General features: G+C 38.7%; 1 protein-coding gene and 2 non-coding genes across 3 annotated transcripts in view; 2 read left to right on the forward strand and 1 right to left on the reverse strand.

The window, feature by feature from the left end:
* The first annotated feature begins 383 nt into the window (after positions 1-383).
* Positions 384-456, forward strand: Trnar-ucu (transfer RNA arginine (anticodon UCU)). The gene has a single exon. It is a non-coding gene; the product is annotated as a tRNA-Arg (tRNA).
* A 1,007-nt stretch (positions 457-1,463) lies between these two features.
* On the forward strand, positions 1,464-1,535 carry Trnap-ugg (transfer RNA proline (anticodon UGG)). Its single transcript has one exon. It is a non-coding gene; the product is annotated as a tRNA-Pro (tRNA).
* Positions 1,536-3,133: 1,598 nt separating this feature from the next.
* The window catches only part of LOC135469817 (transcription initiation factor TFIID subunit 2-like), a 42,979-nt gene continuing 20,775 nt past the window's right edge, over positions 3,134-25,337 (reverse strand). The window contains exons 18-31 of the mRNA XM_064748426.1: positions 24,808-24,940; positions 24,004-24,123; positions 23,558-23,698; positions 22,453-22,563; positions 21,644-21,729; positions 20,897-21,013; positions 19,582-19,721; positions 18,804-18,873; positions 18,471-18,578; positions 12,617-12,716; positions 11,822-12,157; positions 10,531-10,656; positions 6,777-6,957; positions 3,134-3,783 (exon numbers count right to left, since the gene is read on the reverse strand). Of these exons, the coding sequence (XP_064604496.1) occupies positions 3,371-3,783; positions 6,777-6,957; positions 10,531-10,656; positions 11,822-12,157; positions 12,617-12,716; positions 18,471-18,578; positions 18,804-18,873; positions 19,582-19,721; positions 20,897-21,013; positions 21,644-21,729; positions 22,453-22,563; positions 23,558-23,698; positions 24,004-24,123; positions 24,808-24,940 (2,182 nt within the window). The 3' untranslated portion in view covers positions 3,134-3,370. The remainder of the gene's footprint in view (positions 3,784-6,776; positions 6,958-10,530; positions 10,657-11,821; positions 12,158-12,616; positions 12,717-18,470; positions 18,579-18,803; positions 18,874-19,581; positions 19,722-20,896; positions 21,014-21,643; positions 21,730-22,452; positions 22,564-23,557; positions 23,699-24,003; positions 24,124-24,807; positions 24,941-25,337) is intronic.

The raw sequence follows: 25,337 nt of genomic DNA on the forward strand, positions 1-25,337 counted from the left end.
GGACTTGTGCTGACTGAGAGGCTAGAAAGTTCCCGATCGGTGTAATAAATTTCCTTTTCAACAATATCATTCATCATTATTATTATTATTATTTATGTATATGGTAATAAGTTTATTCTAGCAAGACATGTACGATGCCGTGGAACTTAATAAAAAGACAAGAAATGAGAAGAACATACCCGCATGAGTTGCTTCCCTTGATATAAAATGCAGGCACGATTATCACTCGGTTTTGCTCCGTTCCAGCATTAAAATTGATTCCTTGTTTAGTACAAATTCTAACAACAATTGTAAGTGTGTTTCTCATATAATAACACTACTACTCTCAATTTGAATCAGTATGTACAAATTGATCCGACAAATTAAGAGGCATCTCCGTGCAGGTCCCCGTAGCGCAGTGGATAGCGCGCTGGACTTCTAATCCAGAGGTCGCGGGTTCGAATCCCGCCGGGGATGCACTTTTTTTTTTCTCTTTAATATTTCTTTTGAGTGATTCTACTCGCTTTTGGATAGACACACTATCACGAAATACAAAAACAATAAATAAAACAAAAATAAATAATACATCGAACATTCTTGTTAATATCTATACTTTACAATCGGTATAAACTTCTACCGACCATTTCCTGTTTTGCACATACAGCTATTCATCCATCGATCCATCCATTAATTGATTGATTCATTCAATCAATCATTCCAATCTATTAGACTCCGCTTACAGTTTCTGCCAGCGTGAAGACTGTAGTGCGCTGGCGCTAGCGCTACAGGACCTATATGTAAATTTACAGTGCACATTACAATTTTCGTAAACGGGCTGGGCCATTATCCTACATATATCATATCCTTTTTTTTTATAAAGGATTAACATATATCCAGGATTTACACACATGTAGGCCTAAAAACATCTGTCCACATATATGTACAATTAAAGCGAGGCTGTATTCAGGTTTTGATATACCTGTATGTATATAATCAGAAGTCTATTAACTATTACTTAACAGACTTCTGATATAATAAGTAAAGAATAGATATCATAAAGTTCTGCTTGACACTTTCGCCACCATGTGTGGGATAATTAATTATTAATTAATGTAATCACGAGCGTGCGTATGTCTTAGGGGTGATCATGCAACCCACCACGTGAGTTCAACTGGTATAACCAGCCTGGAGAGACTTTTCGCGTCAGTGCACTCATCAGTCATAACCAGTAGGCTACAACTAATGGCTGTGAATTCGGTCATTACCGTCAATTGCCGAAGATAGACGAAGACGGCGCTCTTTCGCCTGAAACGTTCGCGAAAATGGCTGCAAAACGAAGATGGTTTTCGGTTAGATATTAAAAAAATCTTAAAGATATCATACTTCTCAATATTTACAAGTAAATAAAGGATTAAAAGTTGCGTCCAAGGATCTGACATTCACATTATCTTTAAATACCAAACGTAACACCTACTCCGTCAGGTGGCCTGATGGTCTAGGGGTATGATTCTCGCTTTGGGTGCGAGAGGTCCCGGGTTCAAATCCCGGTCAGGCCCGCAGTAATTTTTTATCTCAACCGCACAAACATGGATATGTCCGTTCTCTCTCTCTCTCTCTATAAAGGAGGAAAAAAAAAATGCCTTCTCGACTTTCTTGAGAAGTCATCCCTTTGTTGCTTTGTTGCTAAGACTCATCATAACAAGTCGCCCTGCGGATAGACATTCTCAGCTACTGTTTAATTTCTCCACTACTTAACAGCTTTATACATGTACAACCTTGTTCCCATGGTTTATCCATGTATTATGCCATGTACCTAAACCACTGCCTTTCTGATATGTACGTAACATGTTCCTTAGTCACTGGTAACACATATCCTATATAAAGACCTCTGTGGACATTCATATTCCTTGCAAAGTTGTAATATAACAGAATGTAGAAAGTTGAGAAGACGCTTTGTTATTTTTCTTTCCTATGTAAATTCTCCTCACCAGGGGATCTTTCTCTATTTCTTCAAACATAATAAACATATATATATATATATATATATATATTATACATAATCATATATATATACATATATATTATAAAGTGCAGGGCATTGTAGATAGCACTTATCACCAGAGAAATCACAACAAAATTCTTAACAATAAGCCATTTTTCATATCCCAGTTACAGAAGGAGTCTTTCAAGGTGCATATCCCAGTTACAGAAGGAGTCTTTCAAGGTGCACATCCCAGTTACAGAAGGAGTCTTTCAAGGTGCACATCCCAGTTACAGAAGGAGTCTTTCAAGATGCTTCAGTTTTCCCACTCAGACACCATCATTTGTTTGTTCTTTTGATAGTTTTTGAACACCATTCTCAAGAAATGTTCACTCCTATGATAGCAGTTAGTTTCTTCAATGAGTAGGTACATTGAAGGAAACAATCCACCTTGGGCAACTTACTGATGAAATTTCTCTTGTGTGATGCACAAATATGCACTTCATATTAATGGAAAATAATTGGTGTTTGAACGTTTGATGGGCATATGGGCATCGTCGACCACATTTCTTCATCATGCCCCACAACCAGTGAGAGAGAAGGGCGATCTACAAATTCCCTGTTCAAGGTCACGAATGAAACAGCACCGTATGTGTCCTAGAGATGGCATAGAGACGAGTGGCCATGACCAGACCCATGACTGTGCCTTGTGGATACAGAGATATGGCCAGTAGCCTTCTTGATAATGCTGGAGTACAAACACTACCAGTATATTTATTTATCTTATTTGATTGGTGTTTTACCCCGTACTCTAAAGTATTTCACTTATATGACGACAGCCAGCATTATGGTGTGAGGAAACCGAGCAGTGCCCGAGAGAAGCCCACGACCATCCGAAGGTTGCTTACAGACTTTCCCACTTACGGCAGGAGAAGCAGCCAGCATGAGCTGTACCTGAACTCACAGCGATCGCAGATGAAAATAATACACTTTTTTTTTTTATTTACAAAACCAAGAAACTGAACACATGCATACATTTTTGCACAAACAAATGCATACCCTTTTTTGTGAATGCATGCTTTCCTAGGCATGCATTCACAAACACAGCCTGTGTGCTTGTTTGGAGGCTGAATGAATTCATCACCCAAACGAACAATGGGCAAAGCTAATGAATAAAGGAGTTACTAAGTATTTTAATTTGAAGAGATATGCTTTAACAAGATATGAATATTTCAATGACGGCAAATTTTCATTATGATTGTGGACCTTATGTTTTCACCGATTCCAACATAACTTATACATGTACCTTTAGACAATAACTAACAAACAGTAAGAGTTTATGGAATCTATGAACACCTTGCTTGAAAAAAATATAAAATTCAGGAAAAAATGATTATTTCAATTCAGCAATCACATGACCTCAAACTCTGGAGAGCTGGGTTGTTGTTGAGTACTGGGCGAGGCGTTGCTGGCGCCTGAGCTGTTTGGAGGTTCGCCTTGCGATACTGACGCGAACATTCTTTCAGATTTGTCCGCTTTGCTGTAACGTTCGCTTTTTTCAGACTTTTCGTGTCTGTCGTGCTTGTGCTTGTGTTTATGCTTATGTTTGTGCTTCTCTTTCTTCTTTTTCTTCTTGGTTTTGTGCCACTTGCCGGAACCATCGTCTCTGAGCTTGTCATCTCTGGAGACACTAGTCTCTCGCTGACTGCTCAGCTCTCTCACCTCTGACCTCTCTGACTTCTGGGTCACCTCAGCAGGAGCAGGAGAGTCCACTGGCAGCTTCCTGCTGAAGTCAAGACTTGCACTCGCAAATGAGGAGTGGTCTGCAAATGAAAATTGTACAAATACAACACTGACCAAGGACAAAGTTAATTCTATAGGTCGTTAATCAAGAGGTTCAATATGACTTCCAATTTGGTTAATATGACTCTGCCAAATATGACAACCAACTCAGCCCTACTTAGCAAATATGACAACCAACTCAGCCCTACTCAGCAAATATGACAACCACCTTAGCCCTACTTAGCAAATATAACAACCAACTCAGCCCTACTCAGCAAATATGACAACCAACTCAGCCCTACTTAGCAAATATGACAACCAACTCAGCCCTACTTAGCAAATATGACAACCAATTCAACCCTACTTAGCAAATATGACTATCAACTCAGCCCTAGTAAGCAAATATGATAACCAATTCAGTCCTACTTAGCAAATATGACAACCAACTCAGCCTACGTAGCAAATATGACTATCAACTCAGCCCTACTTAGCAAATACAACAACCAACTCAGCCCTACCTAGCAAATTTGACTATCAACTCGGCCCCTATGAATAGAAGAAATTTTACTTATAACTTGGCCAATCTGACTTTCAACTGTTTTTTTTTTAAATAACTCTAACCGGATAATATGACTATCATTTTGCCACAATATGACTTTCAACTAAGCTCATATGACCTTCAACTAAGCCTATATGACTTTCAACACAGTCCATACGACTTTCAACATGGCCAATATGCCTTTCAACATGGCCAATCTGACTTCCAACTTGGCCAATTCAACTTTCAACTCTGTATAACTTTCAACTAAGCCAATGAATATAACTTGGTCAATGGTCTAGAGGACACATGTACTGTATTTTTTTAATAACAAACAAAACGAAAAACCTAAAGTAATGCTTTTTTGGGTTGAATCAAGGTAGGCCTACTGTTAAAGTATTGAAAGCTTCTACTACAACAATTGTCAGTTTTCACCTGAGAACACTTACTTGAGAACATCTGGCTGGGTGACATCTGTGGATTTTCTCAATAGTTATCTGGTACAGTGACTTACTTGAGAACTTCTGGCTGGGTGACACATCTGTGGTTCTATGCAGCAGTTAACAAGCACAGTGACTTACTTGAGAACTTCTGGCTGGGTGACACATCTGTGGATTTGCTCAGTAGTTATCTGGCACAGTGACTTACCTGGGAACTTCCAGCTGGGTGACACATCTGTGGTTCTGTACAGCAGTTATACGGTACAATGACTTACCTGAGAACTTCTGGCTGAGCGACACATCTGTGGATTTGCTCAGTAGTTATCCGGCACAGTGACTTACCTGAGAACTTCCAGCTGGGTGACACATCTGTAGTTCTGTACAGCAGTTATACGGTACAATGACTTACCTGAGAACTTCCAGCTGGGTGACACATCTGTGGTTCTGTACAGCAGTTATACGGTACAATGACTTACCTGAGAACATCTGGCTGGGTGACACATCTGTGGATTTGCTCAGTAGTTATCTGGCACAGTGACTTACCTGGGAACTTCCAGCTGGGTGACACATCTGTGGTTCTGTACAGCAGTTATACGGTACAATGACTTACCTGAGAACATCTGGCTGGGTGATACATCTGTGGACTTGCTCAGTAGTTATCCGGCACAGTGACTTACCTGGGAACTTCCAGCTGGGTGACACATCTGTGGTTCTATACAGCAGTTATACGGTACAATGACTTACCTGAGAACATCTGGCTGAGTGACACATCTGTGGACTTGCTCAGTAGTTATCCGGCACAGTGACTTACCTGGGAACTTCCAGCTGGGTGACACATCTGTGGTTCTATACAGCAGTTATACGGTACAATGACCTACCTGAGAACATCTGGCTGAGTGACACATCTGTGGACTTGCTCAGTAGTTATCCGGCACATTGACTTACCTGGGAACTTCCAGCTGGGTGACACATCTGTGGTTCTGTACAGCAGTTATACGGTACAATGACTTACCTGAGAACATCTGGCTGAGTGACACATCTGTGGACTTGCTCAGTAGTTATCCGGCACAGTGACTTACCTGGGAACTTCCAGCTGGGTGACACATCTGTGGTTCTGTACAGCAGTTATACGGTACAATGACTTACCTGAGAACTTCCAGCTGGGTGACACATCTGTGGTTCTGTACAGCAGTTATACGGTACAATGACTTACCTGAGAACATCTGGCTGGGTGACACATCTGTGGTTCTATACAGCAGTTATACGGTACAATGACTTACCTGGGAACTTCCAGCTGGGTGACACATCTGTGGTTCTATACAGCAGTTATACGGTACAATGACTTACCTGAGAACTTCTGGCTGGGTGACATCTGTGGATTTGCTCAGTAGTTATCCGGCACAGTGACTTACCTGGGAACTTCCAGCTGGGTGACACATCTGTGGTTCTGTACAGCAGTTATACGGTACAATGACTTACCTGAGAACATCTGGCTGGGTGACACATCTGTGGATTTGCTCAGTAGTTATCCGGCACAGTGACTTACCTGGGAACTTCCAGCTGGGTGACACATCTGTGGTTCTGTACAGCAGTTATACGGTACAATGACTTACCTGAGAACATCTGGCTGGGTGACACATCTGTGGACTTGCTCAGTAGTTATCCGGCACAGTGACTTACCTGGGAACTTCCAGCTGGGTGACACATCTGTGGTTCTGTACAGCAGTTATACAGTACAATGACTTACCTGAGAACATCTGGCTGGGTGACACATCTGTGGTTCTGTACAGCAGTTATACGGTACAATGACTTACCTGAGAACTTCCAGCTGGGTGACACATCTGTGGTTCTGTACAGCAGTTATACAGTACAATGACTTACCTGAGAACTTCCAGCTGGGTGACACATCTGTGGTTCTATACAGCAGTTATACGGTACAATGACTTACCTGAGAACATCTGGCTGGGTGACACATCTGTGGATTTGCACAATAGTTATCTGGTACAGTGACTTACTTAAGAATTTCCGGACGGGTTACACATCTATGGTGACCTACCCGAGAACTTCCGGCTTGGTGACACTGGTGGTGACTCATCAGCCGAGTCCTCTTCACTCAGGTGGCTGATACTCTCTGACATCTGAGGGAGTGTGAATGTAGGTTTTGGGGGTGGTGCTGGGGACACCAAGGGTGTGGCAGCTGGGGGAGTGGACTGGGAGCTCTCATCATCCGGCTTGGACTGTAAATGGCAAAATGGCACCATAATTCAAACACAGACTAAACATGAAGATGTAGCCATTTCAAATATAAGACAAATTCACACTCTCAGTCAGTTGTGAAAACAGAACAAATTTAACATACACTTATTTAGGTTTTCATAAAAACATCACCATGTATAAATCAGATATAAAGTCAAAAATGAAATATGTACAATGTATGGAAATATCAATGCTAATTATCATTCCACTGAATTGTATATTGGATGTTGGGCATTTTATTTATGAACTACAATTAAAAGACCTTTATTTGTATTTTTATTTCAACACAAGTTAAATATCCACAGATCAAATTGGTTCTTAAAAGAACAGTAACTACAGGTACATGTCTACTTACAAATAAATAATATTAACACAAACTATGTAGATGTGGATATATGACGCTTTGTTAGCAATGCCTCAAAAGCATGTTTATTATTTACATAGAGAAATAGAGATGAAATTACATATAGATCATTTTAGACACTTGGACAGATTAAAGGGAGAACACACAGCAAAGGTAAAACAGGAAATAAATATAGACATATCATGTCAGATGAAGGTATTAAGGAATTACTACTACAAATAATTAAGGAAGAATATAGAATGGGTAGTAATGGCTGCAACTGAGATTACAATATCAGATTTTAAATCTAGAGCAAGAAGTTTTGTTCAAAAAAGGCATATGAATATTAGCAAGACTTTAGGAAATGGATTTGAACATTACACTTGCAAAAGTAAGCTATTCAAATTAGACATACATGTACCTGTACTAAAAAACCAGTATTCTTGAAAATTTGTTTTCACAATAAATGTCCCCGATTAGTCTGAGCCATCAGTGTAATAGCTACATGTACATGAATGAACAAGTCCAAAACAGCTAGAGCAGCAAATGCCAATAATGTTGTGGGCTTGATGGATATAAGGTTCCCAACTTCAAACTTGATCTGTTTCAACACTCATCATGGTGGAGCAAATCTAAGCCATTTTGTCTTGTACCGATACAGTAAATTGCTGTCAAATAAAAAGAGGTCTGTGATATTTTTTTATGATGAACAGATGCTTAAGGTGTAAACCCCGGCCAGAGTTCCCCTGAACAATGATAGTGAGTAATTCACTTATTTATTTGATTGGCGTTTTACTTATAAAGAGTATTTTACTTATACGACGGCGGCCAGCATTATGGTGGGTGAAAACCTGGCAGAGCCCAGGGGAAACCCATGACCATCTGCAGGTTGCTGGCAGACCTTCCCACGTATGGCCGGAGAGGAACTTGAACTCATAGCGACCGCATTGGTGAGCAGCTCCTCGGTCATTACGCTGCGCTAGCGCACTAACCAACTGAGCCACAGAGGCCCCTTAGGTGAATAATACTAATAATAAATGCAAAAGAATGAGAGGAACAACACGTAATATACAAGCACATGTAGGTACTATGTGAATGTACAAGTATTAATAAACCAGAGACATTCAAAGCACCATAAACCAGTAGGCCAGAAGCGAAAGCAAGGAAATGCAAGCAGTACCAAGTAGAAAACAGTAGCATGTCACAAAAACGTAAGACATCACAACCATTCACGAGCCAGAACATGCAGTTGCTGGAATCATGAGGTGACTGAGTACCAACAGAAGTACATGAGTAAAGAGAAGTATGCCTGCGTTCTATAGATGCCACACGTACGTACTCTTAAAGCCCCGTTCAGGCTGTACAATCATTGGGTTGACTCGACAAATTCATAGAAATAGAACCGGGGCATTTGACAAATAACACCACCTGAAAGCCGTTCATAAAATAGACCTATTGTATTTTCATTAAAAAAATGGCTTTGTGTGAATATGGCGTCACTATGCACACTGAATGGTGCATACAATCACGAATACAGTCAATTTTGTGTTTCTACTTATAAACAACTTCGCCATGCAGTACTCTGGCGAAAGTGACAAATAACTTGTGTCAGGACTGTCTGAGGTCAAGGCAAAAACAAATCCTTTATTTCTGCTGTAACAGTAGTCCGAATGGGCGTACTGGGCAAAAAATGGGAAGGGAAGATTTTGACTAATGAGGATGTTTTATCTAAATATCCAAAATGAATTTTTCTATCAAATGACATATTATCCAATTATAATGGAATCCATTAAGACAACTGCGTGGGTGATATTTATGGTTTGAGCATAGCATATCCTCTCTTTATTCAACGGAACTATAGGCAGTCACAGGTGCAGGTTTTGGCACAACAAACATAAAACAAAATGTTAGATGGTGCCTGTCTGTTCTATGCTTTCTACGCTGAACAATCATCAGGTGTATTGGAATTCACACAACTGATCGTGATTTCCCACAATTCCTAGGTATCACAGTCTATATTTAGTAACATCACTCCAGCCAATGCGATCACGAGTGATCATGGACTTAAATCAAAATTACAATCATCTTTCTGTTATTTTGGCTGAATTTACACTAACTTCACCAGAATTTACGTTGTTAAGCAATATTTTCACCCTGTTACATAAGAAATAACAATTAAACAAACTATCACATAATACAGGGGCATACTTCTCTATTTGCTCTGAGAATAGTTGGCTAGGTTCCCAGCTTAGCTTCCCTATTAACCTCTCTGAATTATTACATTCCCTAACCTGGAATGTGGTCATGGTAACTGCGCTGTCCATAAAGTGTCAATGCTGTATGCCACAAAGTCTCAACACTGTACACAACACTGTACTCCACAGTGTCTACACTGTAGGCCACAAAGTGTCAACAATGTACCACAACAAAGTGTCAACACTCTACGCCACAAAGTGTTAACACTCTATGCAACAAAGTGTCAATGCTGTATGCCACAAAGTGTCAACGTTGTACTCCACAAAGTGTCAACACTCTATGCAACAAAGTGTCAAAGCTGTGCACCACAAAGTGTCAACACTGTTCATCACAAAAACAGGCTTGTGATCTTAAATTAATTCATATCACATCATTACCCTTAAGAAAAGCCTCCAAACTTTGCACACAGCCATTTTTGTATATGTGACTGTTGCCAGATTGGACTCTTCCCAAAAGCAAGATCTTTTTTTTTTCACAATTTATTTACTGCTGATATTGTTGCTTCTCTTCATTATTTAAACAAAAATTAAAGATAAGACTCTCAAACACTTGACTATCTTCCTTTTTACTAATGGCATACATCTTTTTGGTTTCAATGCAAAGGTTCGACCAGGAGTTTATATTTGACCGATGCTTAGGGCAGTCAACTGCATTAGACAATGGCCGTCAGCAAGGTTATGCTTAGCTTGGTTGTTTTGTGCCAGTCACCTTTGTGGTAATTTTGTTATTCAAAAAACTCAAAAAACCAAGTTCCAAGTTCGTGAATGCAAGAGCACAGATCTGTATTTCTGAAGGCTAAGCTGGGAATAATGAAACAGATCTCAGACATACATGTAACTTCTCTATGTACTTCAGACATCAGGCACAGGAAAAGGAGAACTGTAAAATCTAAACAGCTTGTGAATCAGCGAGTCCAGGAAGATGCAGAAAATGTAAACAATAACCACAGCTCTACCAAGCCAGCAAACTTTAGGAAAGCTTCAGCAAATGATGGTGTCTTTGGTGCACTTGAAGATGGCGTTGTTGTTGTTGGTAAATCTGTTACCACATGCAATGGCTCATCCAATGGCTTTGCACCAATCTGTTGATTTCAGAATTAAAAATAACACAAAATGGTTTCCACCTATAAACAGCAGTGTATCTTTCCAAACTTTGCCACAGCTTATAGGTAAGAACTATACAATGTACTGGTAGACATGTGAATTTAACAAAGTTCACAACTTGTCTTAAAAGTAATGAATCAATGTCAGCATACATATAGGCCAATGCATAGGTATAAATTTTGATACTAATTCTATTACCGAAATCAAGTCAAAATAACGCATTGTGTCATTAAGCCAGTATTTTCACTGGTGTTGATTTACATGGAAGTGTTCGAAAGGAAATCAAAATTTTCCATACCATATTGTTTGTGACCATAGTTTACAAATTCCTCTTGACGTCTCTACAAAATCTTACATTCACATCTACGGACATCCAGAGATCTATTTATTTACTTATTTATTTATTTTACTGACATTCCAGCTCTAGTGAAGTCAAGAAATTGTTTCAGCAATGAAAAATGTAAAATATTTCTTCATATTTTGGAACAATAATTAACAACTGCTGTAAAGATTTCGTAATCCCAACACAAGATGAAGCGTAGAATTCAAGAAATCAATACATGACCATGAACATTCTCATCCTAATAAAACGACAATCGCATCTTACAAACCAGAAAACTGTCCCCGTAATGTTCAAAGGACAATCACAACTGACCACACAGCTTACTGTACAGTAACCATTTCATGCAAATTTACCTGGTGGAAGGCAACCATGCAAGCAGCCATTCTAACCACATTGAAACAGTCCAATATCCACACATGCTTAACATTTTATACCAGTGATCAGCCAAGTTCAACTCAAAAATTGTCTATTTTTAAGTCATGAAGTGATGCTGTTCAGGTTTGAACCACTTGACCAATGTGATATATGGGAAATTAAAATACATGTCTATACACATACTCTGTTGTAAAGAGCCACTAGATACCCAGTTTTTACTTTATTGCTGTACTACACTGAATTTGTTGGTTGAATACTGGTAGTCTCAAGTGTGGTAATGAAAACTGCTGTCCAACAATGCCTAGCAAATAATACTCTTCATGGATTGGTGATGACTGAATTGAACGATACATGTAATCTTGTCCAAAGTGGACAGGTCAATTAATGCACCCTTTTTTAAAAGTAACCTGTAACCGTGCTGTTACCTTGATTTTCAGTTTGAAGGCACTTCCCTCTGCACAAGTGATAGGTTCAGGTTTGGCCTCCTGGCTAAACGCAGACTCCATGGAACGCTCTCGGTCTGAGAGAGGCGATTCCGCTTTTCGCTTGCGTGACTCCTCAGGTTCTGCTGTGATGGTGTCATTCATTTTTTCTGCGTCTTTGGCCTGACTCTCCACTTTGACACCCACATCCGTGATATCGCTGCCAGTTATTTCCCCTGTTGGTTTATCATCTTCATCTAGCTGCTCTGACAAAAGTTTGTCCAATGACATTCCAATCTGCTCATCCATTTCTGCTCGCTTTTCTTGAGACATTTCATTCTACACTCAGCAAAAAAACAAAAAAACAAACGGTACACTGTATCTGAATTTTGGGGAAATTTTCTCATGGAACATGTCAGCAATTTCAGTTCCTGAAAACATTTGTGTATCAAAACTGTTTTGAACCCCAAAAAATTATGGTTTACCAATATAAAGTTAAAATTCCCATACAAATTTCTTTCACTTGGAGACATAAAAGCTCTCAGAAAGCATTATTTTGAGTTGCATTTTATAAAATTTCTTTTACGCGGTCACTATCAAGGTAGTTTTCTTCAGTTTTCTTCTGGATAAGATCCTAGATGTCTTCAAAGGCTGTAATTCCAAACAACGAACTAGTTCAAGCGACAAGAGCATCAAACTATTGCATTCACTGGTCTATGAAATTTTGACATGAAATTCAGTTAAACATTAAACGGTTGTATATCACGGTTCCACTTACAACACAAAATTTTCACTGACCTCTCTGTTTGCAGCACTTAGAGGTTGCGTCCTGCCGTAAAGTTTGTAATAGATATCAGCCAAGTCACATCTCACTTTGCTGTCATGTGACGTTCCTGAACTGTAGAATCAACAGACATGTTGCTCTATGAACTTTTTTTTATCCAAAGATTTAAAGACTTTTGATGGTTTATTTGCTTTGTGTTTTACACCATACATACACTAACAACTAAAATAATATTATAAGTACAGAAACCTCTCAGCATACAGGTAAAAAATATATTTTACATTACAGAGAACAAAAATTTTTCAGCAATAGCGTGTCAACATTGCAAAGAGTACTTTCTATAAACAGGGTTCATACACTCATTCACAGATGAAATTCCAGGAGTTTTCCAGGAGTTTTCCAGGTGTGTCACAGTAATTTTCCAGGAGTGATAATTGTTCACTTTGGCCGAAGTCAAACCAAACCACATTTCAGTTAGTTGTCCGGAGTTATGCCTTCATCATCAAAAGGACTTCCACAGACCAGTTCAGTTTAAGAATGAAGGATTGTGAAATTCACTTATATAACAAAACACTGCTGTGCATAGAACAGTTTAGGGAGATTAACCCCTTATAAATTGGAGGTAAAAAATGATATTTAACTTCAACACTATTTGACCTGTCAGTCAAACACCAAATTACATTCTTTCAAGAAATCATTGCCTATCATTCCCTTCTCATTTGCACAATAATACTATGTAAGGGGAAGGCAGTAATGCCCCTGCATGGTAAACATATGTATGGTTTGACAACACATACCTTTTCTACCACCATTTCAAAAGAGGTGGATCTCCCTAACCTGTTGAATGATGTCACATTTCACAGAGCTCTCCAACCCAACCAATGCGCAAGTCTGAATTCTTAAACTGAACCGGTCTATTTCAAAACTTATAACAGCCAGGACCCAATCCAGGCATCAAAACGTTTTTGTGATCCCAAATCACAAAATTATAAACTGTGAAATTTTGATATCTACATTTGAATTTGAAGTCAAGTAGTGATAGTATATTTAACTGCCCTGGCTGTTTAGTATTTTCACAAGGGAGACAATCTCACAAGTTTATGATACTTTATTCATGCAACAATATTGTTTTGCATCATAAAAAGTAGGAGTACATGACAGAGACAGTCAAACTGATTTCCCTGATCATGACAAGATGTCCAACAGCAGTCACTTTTTTAACTCTTGCAGTCTCTCATCCAAGGTAGAAGCAATGGTGGCAAGTTCTTGTTTCTTCTGCTTCGCTGTTCTTCACAAACTGTTGGACTTTGTAACAAAGTCCAACTGCCCTGTCTCTTCTGCTTTTTCTGCAAATTTATCTGCAGATTGTGTCAAGGATTCAATGTCTCTTTCAATGCGCTTACGCTTTGTTTTCAGTTCATCTATTGTGTCCAGAACATGCTTTCTTTAGGCAAGTTTTTCTGCATTAAGTTTCTCTTCCCTCTTGGAATCTAAGTACAAGGAATACTTCTGTCTAGCAGAAGAACAGTACGTCAACATTTCCTTTGTTACTTCAATGTTTTTCAATCCGCCGATTCCCTTGAGGTGATCACACACAAGTCGTTCAACAGTTTGTTCAATCATGTTTTCTGTTTCAATCTGTCGGTTCACTGAGAAGCCTCTTTCGACCGTCGCTTGTCCATGCGACAGGAGAAGAAGGTTTTTCATAACATTCCACAAAGGTGCCATTCGCTGATTTAGGGCAACAGATTCAAACATCAGGGCATCTAGTCTACTCTCAGGTTTATGTGGGTCAAAGTTGGAAAATGTTGACATGTTACCAATAACAGTTGTTTCCAGAAATTCTTCAAACTGTAGGAGTACAGTGTCGCATGCAGATGCTCCTCCACGCATTTGGTTGGCGTCCAGTAATGTGGCCAACAGTTTTTTCATGTTAGTGATGCACACGGTTTTGTTTGTTGCCATTTGTCTTGGGTCCAAACAAGAAATTTGCAAAGTAAGGGGGTATTTAAGAGGAGATTTTTCAAGGAGCTTGCTAACAAGTTTGATAAGAAACCCTTTGCATTGCATGCGTAGCTCAAGGATCTCTCTGTCACTAACTTTAGGCCCAGAGGAAGAGCTCTTGATTTTCTTGAGCTCCTTTTCTGCCGCAAACCCGAGATCAACATCAGTGTAGCTCTTGTGAAGATCTTTGTCTTCAAGATTGACCTTAACAAGTTTGTTTACCGTGCTTATGTCCACATCTTCTTTGAGGAACCTTTTCATTAAAGATCGTATCAGACGAAACAAATCCTCAGCCAGGAATGGTAGCATTGGTTTGTCAGTTTGGTATTGTGTCAAAAATGGCTGAATAGTTTTGGCAATAGACAAAAATGACAAAAGTTTTACAACAATAATCTTGTCTTTGGTTGCATCTGATACAGTCTTGTATGAAACTGTCTTTGGGTTGTCAAAATGTCCTTTATTAACCTGTTTCACATACTTCTGAATGTTAAGCCATATGGAGAGTGCTCGTTCAACCACAGGAACATTCTCCACCCATCTGTGGGGGCAAAATTTCATTGGGAAAGTGGTTGATTCTGTACATTTAATGAAATCTTCCCTTCGTGCAGGCGTGTCCTTGAATAACGTGTAAAGGCCTCTCAACACATCCTGAATCTGCCAACCAGATGCACTTGCACCATCCTTAAATGCTCCATGTACGATATGAAGCCCACAGCTCCCAACATTCAGAAGAAAGTGGTCATAAGTGGAAGAGATCTTGGTTTGGAACATGCGATGAAATTTCCAGTTGACGGAAGGTCCATCCATGGACAGCTGTAGAAGTCTTCTCATATTGAGCCCGTCCGTGCCAGTTTCAAAGTGTTTGATCATGTCCTCAGCTGTGGCATGTCCCATGGATAGAGAGGTGAAGTAATGGGTGCCAACCTGAAAAGAGAAAAGGATTAAACTTAAATAAATCATCATATATCAAAAGATTTATTTTCCTAGCATGATGAGCAACACATGCAAGGCTAGCACCAAATACTAAAGCTGTCCCATGTGCTCAAACAATGATAATGTAACTGGTTCAATTGTGTTAATACATTTAATTAAAAATACACATGCAAAGCGAGGCAAAAGTCAGCTTTTATTTTCTTTCCTGATTTTGAGCCATTGATAGTTAATATCTTATTTTTCATGACCTGTTCAACAAAAAACAAATAAGCTAGATACGATTATTATTGAGTATTAATCATGAATTTTGGCCTAAAATACATATAAACTTAGAGAAAAGGAAATTATAAAAATTCTAGAATAATGACAAAATCCTCCATGTATTTTAATTATTTAGCTAAAGTGAAGTTGGCGGATCTATTCCCCAATTTGGACCGTGGGAATCACAGCCGTCCAATGAAGAAGCAGCTTTTCAATATGTACTTAAAGAGAAGCAGCTCTTCCGGTGACGTCAAGGATCAGTCGATCCATAAACTTTACAAATCCCAATTATTTTAACAAAGATAAAAATACAGGAGATAGGGGCACGAGAAACAAGGGATATTAATTATCAATGGCCGTGTCAGATCTGTATTATGGCTGTTCTAAATATATGACAGCTCGACAGTCTGGCATAAAAGGGGAAAAGTCCCTGACAAGAGGCCTACACTTCTGCAGGCTGGCTAGACGTAATGGTTAAAATGGCTCGCAATAAAAAAAAAATCAATTCTAGTACATGTACATACCAGTCCTTCATCCCAAATCCTGGCGTGTATGTCCATTTGCTTATTTCTAGTCACCTTGTTTAAACTTTCGTCGAAGAGGAGGACGTAACCGTCTGCGTCTGAGATTTTTTTTGACAGTCTGTGTTTCAGGTATGGCGCGATTCCGAATGTACATAAATACGCTCATTTCCTCTCGCCACAAGCAAACTGTTTGGCTATATCAGAGTCTGGGAACATTTCTGCAAACAGGTGCTGGGTATCTGCACAGGATTTGAAGGAGTAATGAGATGCGATCACTTTTAGTGTCCACAATATTTCCGCATGCAAACATTCCGACTTTGTTACAAAACTAGGCACGGAAGTCGAAGTTGGTCTACCGGTACTTGAGGCTGCAGAGGTCGTAGGGAGATCTTCACATGACTGTGCTGTTATTGTGGCAGTTGTGCGTTTAGGTTGAAAAAAGTCTCTAATGACAAATCCAGAAGATAATTCCTCGAGACGTTGTTGGTGTTTCTGTCCCTTGGCATGACTGCGCAATGCTGGTTCTCCCATGTTTGATACGTCAATCGATTTAACGCAGATCTTGCATTTGGCGCTTAATTTGTTTCCTGGGTCCGACTCCAGCCATCTGGCGTACTCAGCCTGTTTCAGCCAACGTGGGTTGAATAAACATTTGCCTGGAGGCATGATGACAAATAGCCCGTGACCCACTTCAGTAATCAGAACAAAGAAACGGAGAAATTTGGCGGGACCTCGAGACAGAAAGTAAAGCCAACTGTCGTCAAAAGTTAGAACGCTTTACGGTTTATATATAACATACGTTAATGTCGTAAAAATGCAAAGTTATCTCTCTTGCACAAACAGCGTTAGATTACCGACCGGCTAGTTTTTTTATATTTATCAGAATTTCAGGACTTTCCAGGAGTTTTTATTTAAATTCCAGGACTTTCCAGGAGTTTCCAGGTCGGATTTTTTTTTCAAGGAGTTTCCAGGACTTTCCAGGAGGCGTGCGAACCCTGTCTCTCTTGCACAAACAGCGTTAGATTACCGACCGGCTAGTTTTTTTATATTTATCAGAATTTCAGGACTTTCCAGGAGTTTTTATTTAAATTCCAGGAGTTTCCAGGTCGGATTTTTTTTTCAAGGAGTTTCCAGGACTTTCCAGGAGGCGTGCGAACCCTGTATAAATGTTCTGAACATTATAATGCTAACAAATGTAAGTTTACTGATTTATAATGTGCATACATCTCATCATGTACATACATGCAGATTCATCTAGCACAATTTAATGGTAAGTCAGCTTTACAGGAATCTTGCAAATCCTGGGGAAACCACAGCATCCCTGACGACAGACACCTGACTAACTTCCTGACATGAAGCTGCAGCTAAACCAGCGGCAGCTGCAGCCCAGGGCCATTCTACGAAGCAGTTGCATACTGCACCCGGTGCAATTTCCTTGACAACACGCAGTGGAGAGATACATCACCATGGTAGATGCACTTGAGGCAGCCTTGCAACAACCTTGAAGAACGGGCCATAAGACTGTGACTTTATCAGTCGTGACCTTGTGGACGTAGGCCTCTGGCACAACCCAGTACAGCTCTCATGGACAGCAAATTCAGAGAACTAAATCCCATGCTAAATTTGCAAATTGTATATTCCTGGACCAAGCCCGCATTCAATCTTCATCTGACGTTACACAAAATAAACCTAAAATATTGTATCAAAATCGGACAACATTTTGAGCAGTTGTTGCACGGAAACCAACAGCCAATGAGAATGGTGAAATTCAATAAATATGTATGGGTCACCCTGGTTTTAAAACTCGATCTTAGGTTACACAAAATAAAGCTGCACAATACTGCTTCAAAATCGGCCAGAATTTGTGGCATGGAAACCAACAGCCAATGAGAATAATGAAATTCAATGAATATGTAAGGATCACTCTGGTTTTCAAATCTCATCTCTGGTTACACAGAAAAAGCCTACACAATTTTTTTATCAAAGGTGAATGTGCACTTAAATGAAAGCCTAACAGACTGATATGAACTGGCAGGCACACTGACTGACGGACAAACAGACCCAAACTAACATCCCTCTCTTTTTGCAAAAGCTCTGAATAAGAAATTCTGTCAAAGATTCAAAGATTAGACCTAGTCATTCTTACTTCATCATCTTCCATAGTTTCTCCACCAAAGCAGGACTGTTCAGAGGGTTCTCAGTGTCACCTTTGACAAAAGGGGGGTTTTCAACCAGTGAATTTAAAATTGAGTGCCTGAAGAGATAATGACAACAAATAACATAGAAATAAATAATATGGTACTGTAACTAATATATTTATTTCCATAACTTACAATCTTCTTAGCAATTATTTAGAAGACAATTCTTATATTTAAGACCTAAATTCGAAGGTGAACTGAAAACAACAATTTTCACAAAATCTGAAAAGTTGCACTTGGTGTTTAGACAGCGCATGCAGAGAGAACAGTGAAACAGATACCTGATAAATGGCTCTGGGTCTGTTTCGGCTAACTCCAATACCCACAGTAATTCCTCCAGGTTTTTCTCAGCTGTCAAACAGAAAACCCAACAATGCGTCAGAGTTACACGTACACAAATACTGTAAATCTTCAACCCTTCTAACTTGTAAAGCACATTTTTCAGAGTAATTTATGCATACAACTGTTATGAAAATTATGCCTAAAATGATTTGTTTGCGTCACTTAAGAACCAAGCTTCAGTAAACAGTTGAGATTATTTTTCTACCCTCTATAGTTCCATCATAATGTTTCAAAATATTGGTTGCAGTGGTGGTTGAAAAGTTTGAAGAATTAAGGTAATCCTCATTTACTTTGAAAAAATAAATGACATCATTCACTGTATACAGCTGAACCTTGGCGGTACAAGAGATAATTTTTTTAAGAATACAGAGGACAAATGGCTATAACATTGTGCCAATAATGTCTTTACAGATGAAAGAGAAGGAGATATTTCTGAAGAAAATGTAGTTAACACATGACTGTTTTAACACTGTCGTTAAAATATTTTTCCGAAAAGCAAAATAAATCAATTTTTGAAAAAATGTATGTAGTCCATGTAATGCCTATAGAGCTGCAAGAGAGGGAGACAATTTATGAAGAAAACACAACGAACACATGGTTACTGTTAGATTGTCCCTCTTCAGACATGCAAGAAGGAAAGAAAATATAATGGATCAATGGCTACTGTGAGATTGTCCCTGTAATGTCTTTCAAGATGAAAGTAAAGTAGATTTTTACCTTTGATGTAATCAATCAACGCCTCCAGAGCAGCCTCGCGGATATCCTGGAATATCCCATACTGAGAATAGCTCCTGAAGATTGATGGGTCACTAGGAAGGTGTCCAAACTTCTGCAGAGTACGGATAGCCCTGAGACAGCTGAGGAAAGCAGGGCTCATAATTCTGTTATTTTGTACTCAGCTGTGTGACTTATGTCTACAACATTTGACACAGACTGAACCAGAGGCAGTGAGGTTCACATTTGATACATACTATAAATGATCTAAACATTCTTTTGGTCCTGAAACTGAATTTGTCTATTAGGATATCATCTTATCTTCCAACAAATGTCAAAACAACTTTCTAAGATCAAAAGAATTCCCAGAATCAGGAAAATGAGCTACTGAGTAATGGGCAAAATTTTCACTTTAATGCCACAATCGAATTTTAATGCGATGCAGTACACTTTTAAACTTAATCTCTAACCCAATGTATACATCTACAGAATGCAAACACTGTCATATTAGGATTCCAAGCTTTTTCTTTCTTTTCTGAGATCAGAAAGTAGAAATTATTCTTTTTGCACTATTTGTAGAAAAACTGCAAATTGCAGCTCTTTGAAATTTGGCTGCAAAATTTTTTCAATATTAACTTTAAGAGTTTTCAAGTTTCTTCTCCTGGATCACTTAGTTAGGCTACTTGGATTTGGATCAAACCCATTAAAATTTCTTCTCAATGGACCGGTCCATCTGAAATTTAATATGCATGTAGAGCAATGCTAGATAAATAAAGTTTGAGAAAACATTAACATCTGATCAAAACCTGGAAGCTTGTCACTGGTCGAATACATGTCACGAAAACTTTGAATTTTGATATAACTGATGTTCCAATGTATTTTGAGCTGGTGATTCCAAATCTGCTTTTCTTTCTTATCTATGCAACTTTTGAGATATAATCCAAAAACTTATGTTAAGTTTTTAAAGTTAATTAATTTCAATGGGCTGTAAATCAAAAATTGTGAGAGCTAGAAATTTGCAACAAATTATAGCCCAAAGTATGTACTTCTGATAGAATCAAAGATATTTGAGCTACGATTAAATGGTTTTCTCACCAGAAGTGTTTAAATGACATCAGTCTATTTCAGATACATCAGCACTGTTGTGTTGCCGTACAATGGTTACAAATATTGTCATGTGACTAACTCGTCTATGCTGAAGCTGAAGCAGAAAACCATTTGTGTATACTGCTGTCTTACGATATAAAGGTTAGTACTACTTTATACAACAGCCTATACAATGCCAGCTTCAGTAGTCCGTATTTGGCCGAGGTTTTACCTGACTGTCACAGTGTGTCTGTAACATGGCAGTAGTTTCTCCAGGTTCAAGCAGCGTGTAATCTCTTCCAGTATCAGTTTTGTGTCAGCAGTTAATGACTCAGCTGTTGGAGCTTGCCTGAAGATACCAAGACATTACATAGTAAATATAGGTAAGTATTGACATTTATTTACTTGATTGTTGTTTTCACACCAGACCCAAGAATTTTCCACCTATATTATGTCTGACAGTTTTATGACAGGAGGAAGCCAGGATTTCCAGCATAAACCACTGACCTTAGGCAAGAGAATGATTTTCCCACATGCCCTGCAGATATGCACACCATATAATTACTGGTGGAAGACAAGTAGTCTTCCAGCAATGTTAGGCTATAGAAATGTTCAGATGAGTGTCTTCGACTGTTGTTACAAAACCCCCTGGACAGAGAAACCGGACACATGTCGTGCCCATTGTACCTCACACATATACATGTATGTGTACGGCTAAGAGAACAAACTGGGTTGCATAATGTCAGCTGAAAACACCTGATTGGTTAATACTGATAACAAAGCAGTGCTTTAGGTTTTCTCAATGTATGCAATTATGTTTACGATGAAATGTGACATCTGTACAATGCAGAAGAAGAAGAAGTTAAGTACATTGAAGAAGAAGTAAGTTAAGCTTCCTAGACTTTATGCTGTTTATTGATGCATACATACATTTGGTCTAGTGTTGTCTTTTTCCGTTCAGTTGTTCAGTAACACTTACCCAGTTAATGCTACCATGGAAACGGCAGGAGTCACAGTACCAGCTAGGGCGTCGATCAAGGCAGCTCGGTAGTAGTTATCAGAGTACTGAAAAATACAATGAATAAAGTTTATTTCATTTGATTGGTCTTTTACTCTTTTAGTCCACACTGAAGAATATTTCACTTATACGACGGTGACCAGCATTATGGTGGGAGGAAACCATGCTGAACCCGAAGGAAACCCACGACCATGGAAGCCAGCATGAGCTGGACTTGAACTCACAGCAGCCTCATTGGTGGGACATTGGGTCATTACGCCGCACTGGTGTACTAACTCCCTCGGCCAATGGATAAAGGATCAGTGTCTACTAGTCCATCTAGATGGGCTGAAGTGTGTTATTTTTAAATTTTGGCATTCATTGCAACACCTCTACAAGAATTTGGCTAGGCCAATGAAGTAGTGCAAAGGACAAAGAATTCGCTCAGCATTTTATCATGGTATTCAAACAAGGAACTAAAGGAAGAATTTAATTAGCACTTAAATACTAATCACAGCAAAGAAAAAAGGTATAAATTTGTTCAGTAATTCATTAGGGCAGAGAAAAAGCTATACATCAAGGTTTTCTACAGTATATGTGTTTACCGTTTTTTCTTGGAAAAAGAAACAAAGCAAGGAATAAAACATCTCTCATTATTGCATCAACAGCTGACATTTGGATATCTCTGACATGATGCTTTCAAACAGCAAAGAGGATTCATAATGCAGAGTAGTACATATCGGTAGAAATCGTACATCTTGTAGAGTATCAGACATTACTTTCTGTCCTACCTTGTTCTTGCTGTTGTCATTGTATTTGAAAAGATCCAGTATGAACTTGAAGACATCCTGTGAGCAGAGGTTGTGGATGTTCCTCAAGTGAGCCATGGCGTATGGGATCATCTAAAAACAATGTGAAATAGTTTTCAACGATATGTGTTGATCACAGAATTATCTTCTTATTGTTGGTTGCTTTCAGTACTAACATATTCATATCAATTTGCTGCCTTACTCAACGCCATGCAAAACATATCACTGGACTGACCGAAAGTTATTTTATTTATTTATTTATTTATTTTTTTGATTGGTGTTTTACACTGTACTCGGGAATATTTCACTTATACGACGGCTGCCAGCATTATGGTGGGAGTAATGGGGGAAAACCCAGGGGAAAACCCAGGGAAACACACGACTATCAGCAGGCTGCTAACAGGCCTTCCCACCTACTGCCGGAGAGGAAAGAAGTATGAGCTGGAATTTAAGCTGACTGACACTAAACTTCATACACTGTCAGACATCTTGTATGTACAGCCCCAGTCATTCTTTCCAATTTTCGTCATGAAGTGATTTTGCCAAACCTAATAAAATAAGTTTTCCTCTCTAAACTATTTTGTTTATTCACTTAATTTACACTATACTGAAGAACTGTTCATTTATATGATGACAGATACACACTTTCTTGGTGGAAAACAATAGGTCATCTATGAATGTTAGATTGCACAAACCAAAACACGAATGTCGCCAACCGCCCACTGTCACCCACAAATAATGAAACCAAGGAAAACTACAAGTTTCCTGTTGAAGAAACCCACTTAGGAATTGATCAGTCACTTATGAACCAAGTGGCAATGATACCTCCCATTCTCCTCAAGTTACTAATGAATGTTCCAACATTTGACCTACAGATATGCACACCCTACTGATGGAAGAAAAGTTTGACTGTTTTGTGTCATTAGCAAGGCAACGCACACATTGAATCCTCAAATTCCCTGTCCAGGGGAAGAATTGAACCCAACTCATCTTTTCTAGCCATATCTTAAAAACTTGGCCTCATCTCCAGTTAACATTACATGTACATATAAACACAATACAATGTCTGCATTCTCAGTGGACAAACCTTAAGCAGGAAGTAATGCTGGAAGTTGGTGAAGTTATTCTGTCGTATTATACTGGGACAGGAGTGAGATCCAAACAATTTACGAAAGATAGTCATCATGGCTGGTGGGCCTGCCCAGTTAGATACCATCGCATTGGCTACCTAAACACAACAACAACAAAAAACAAGGGTGAAGAGAAACCTGCATGTGTACATGAACAGTAGGTGAGGACTGGCATTGTCAAACCTGTATAGCATCTGTTTTACAAAAGAGTATGATCAGCCTGTTTATACATTGATGAATAAACTCAAAATATGTATCCAATCATCCCAGCCCTTATAGGATTCATAACAGGTACTTATGAATAAGTAAGTGAGGTTGTGTGTGTCGGGGAAGGGGAGGGGGGGGGGGGATAAGGGAAACCATCAACCATACACATCAACAAGCCTACACACAAGCACCTTACCTTGGACAGACAGAGGCAGGCATCCATCCTCACTCGGTAGAAGCAGTGTTCATTCTCCAGGGTGTCGGTCAGGGCCATCCGTGTGGCTGGGGTGGGGTACTTCTCCAGTGCATTAATCGCCTACATATAGAAATGCAAGATAGTATTAGTATTATAGTATTATTAGTATTATAAGGTTAGCTATATGATATGTCTGGATTTCTAAACACAAGCCACTGCCTTAAATTATTAACACATTCACACTGCTACCTTGATTATAAACACATTCACGCTACCGCCTTAAATTATAAACACTTTAACACCATAGCCTTAAATTATAAACACTTTAACACTATTACCTTAAATGCTAAACACTTTAACACCAATGCCTTGAATTATAAACACATTCATGTTACTGCATAAAATTGTAAATACATTCAACCTACTGCCTTAAATTGTGAACATATTCACAGTATTGCTATAAATAAATAAATAAATAAATAAATAAATAAACACATTCATACTATTGGATTAGACCATAAACACATTCAAACTAATGCTTTGAATCATAAACACATTCTGCAACAGTTTCTGCCAGAAAATATAAATAAAAGCTTTTCTGAAATTATACATGAATATACAAGTTATTGCCTAAAATTACTGAAACTGACTTGATTTTGTCAGTGTTATTGTATGCTCATTTGCTTGACAAAAGTTAAAGTATCTCTACCCATTTCATACCATAAGAAAATAGTTGACTGACTTCTCAGTCATATAGTGACTTCACGATTTATATCAAACAGCTGAAGACAAAGAGGACAGTACCTCCCACTGAGCAACAACATCTCGCTCATACTTCAGCTGATACTGCCACATGTAGTCGGGCTGCTCCCATGACACTGTTCTCAACAGGTTCATCTCTGGGTCAACTCTCAACCACAACACAGGGGAGTCGGCCCTATCAACAACAATATGCATCATGTGATAAAACAGCTTACGGAGAGAACAGCATCGAATCTTAACAATACATGCGCACACTAAATAGCAGTAATTCTTCACAATTTCTGCATGTTTGCAAAGTGTTTACTCAAGTTTATATTAAAGGCATTACTCTGTGCAGACTGATAAAATTATACTTTTTATAAACTCTGAAACTGAATAATTAAACCAATGTAGTTTTGTCTCCAAAATCCAATTTAAAATGTGCATTTATTACACTAAAAATTGGGCCTTCAGATGCGAAAATGTTGAGGAATTATGGTAGTAGACTTACCCCATGAAGTTAAAAAAACAATTTATTATATTCAATTTCTTTATCCTTCAAAAATTCAAAATATTTTCTGTATGAATGGTGC

The sequence above is a fragment of the Liolophura sinensis genome, chromosome 7 (genome assembly GCF_032854445.1).
Source record: "Liolophura sinensis isolate JHLJ2023 chromosome 7, CUHK_Ljap_v2, whole genome shotgun sequence".
Classification (NCBI taxonomy): Eukaryota; Metazoa; Mollusca; class Polyplacophora; order Chitonida; family Chitonidae; genus Liolophura; species Liolophura sinensis.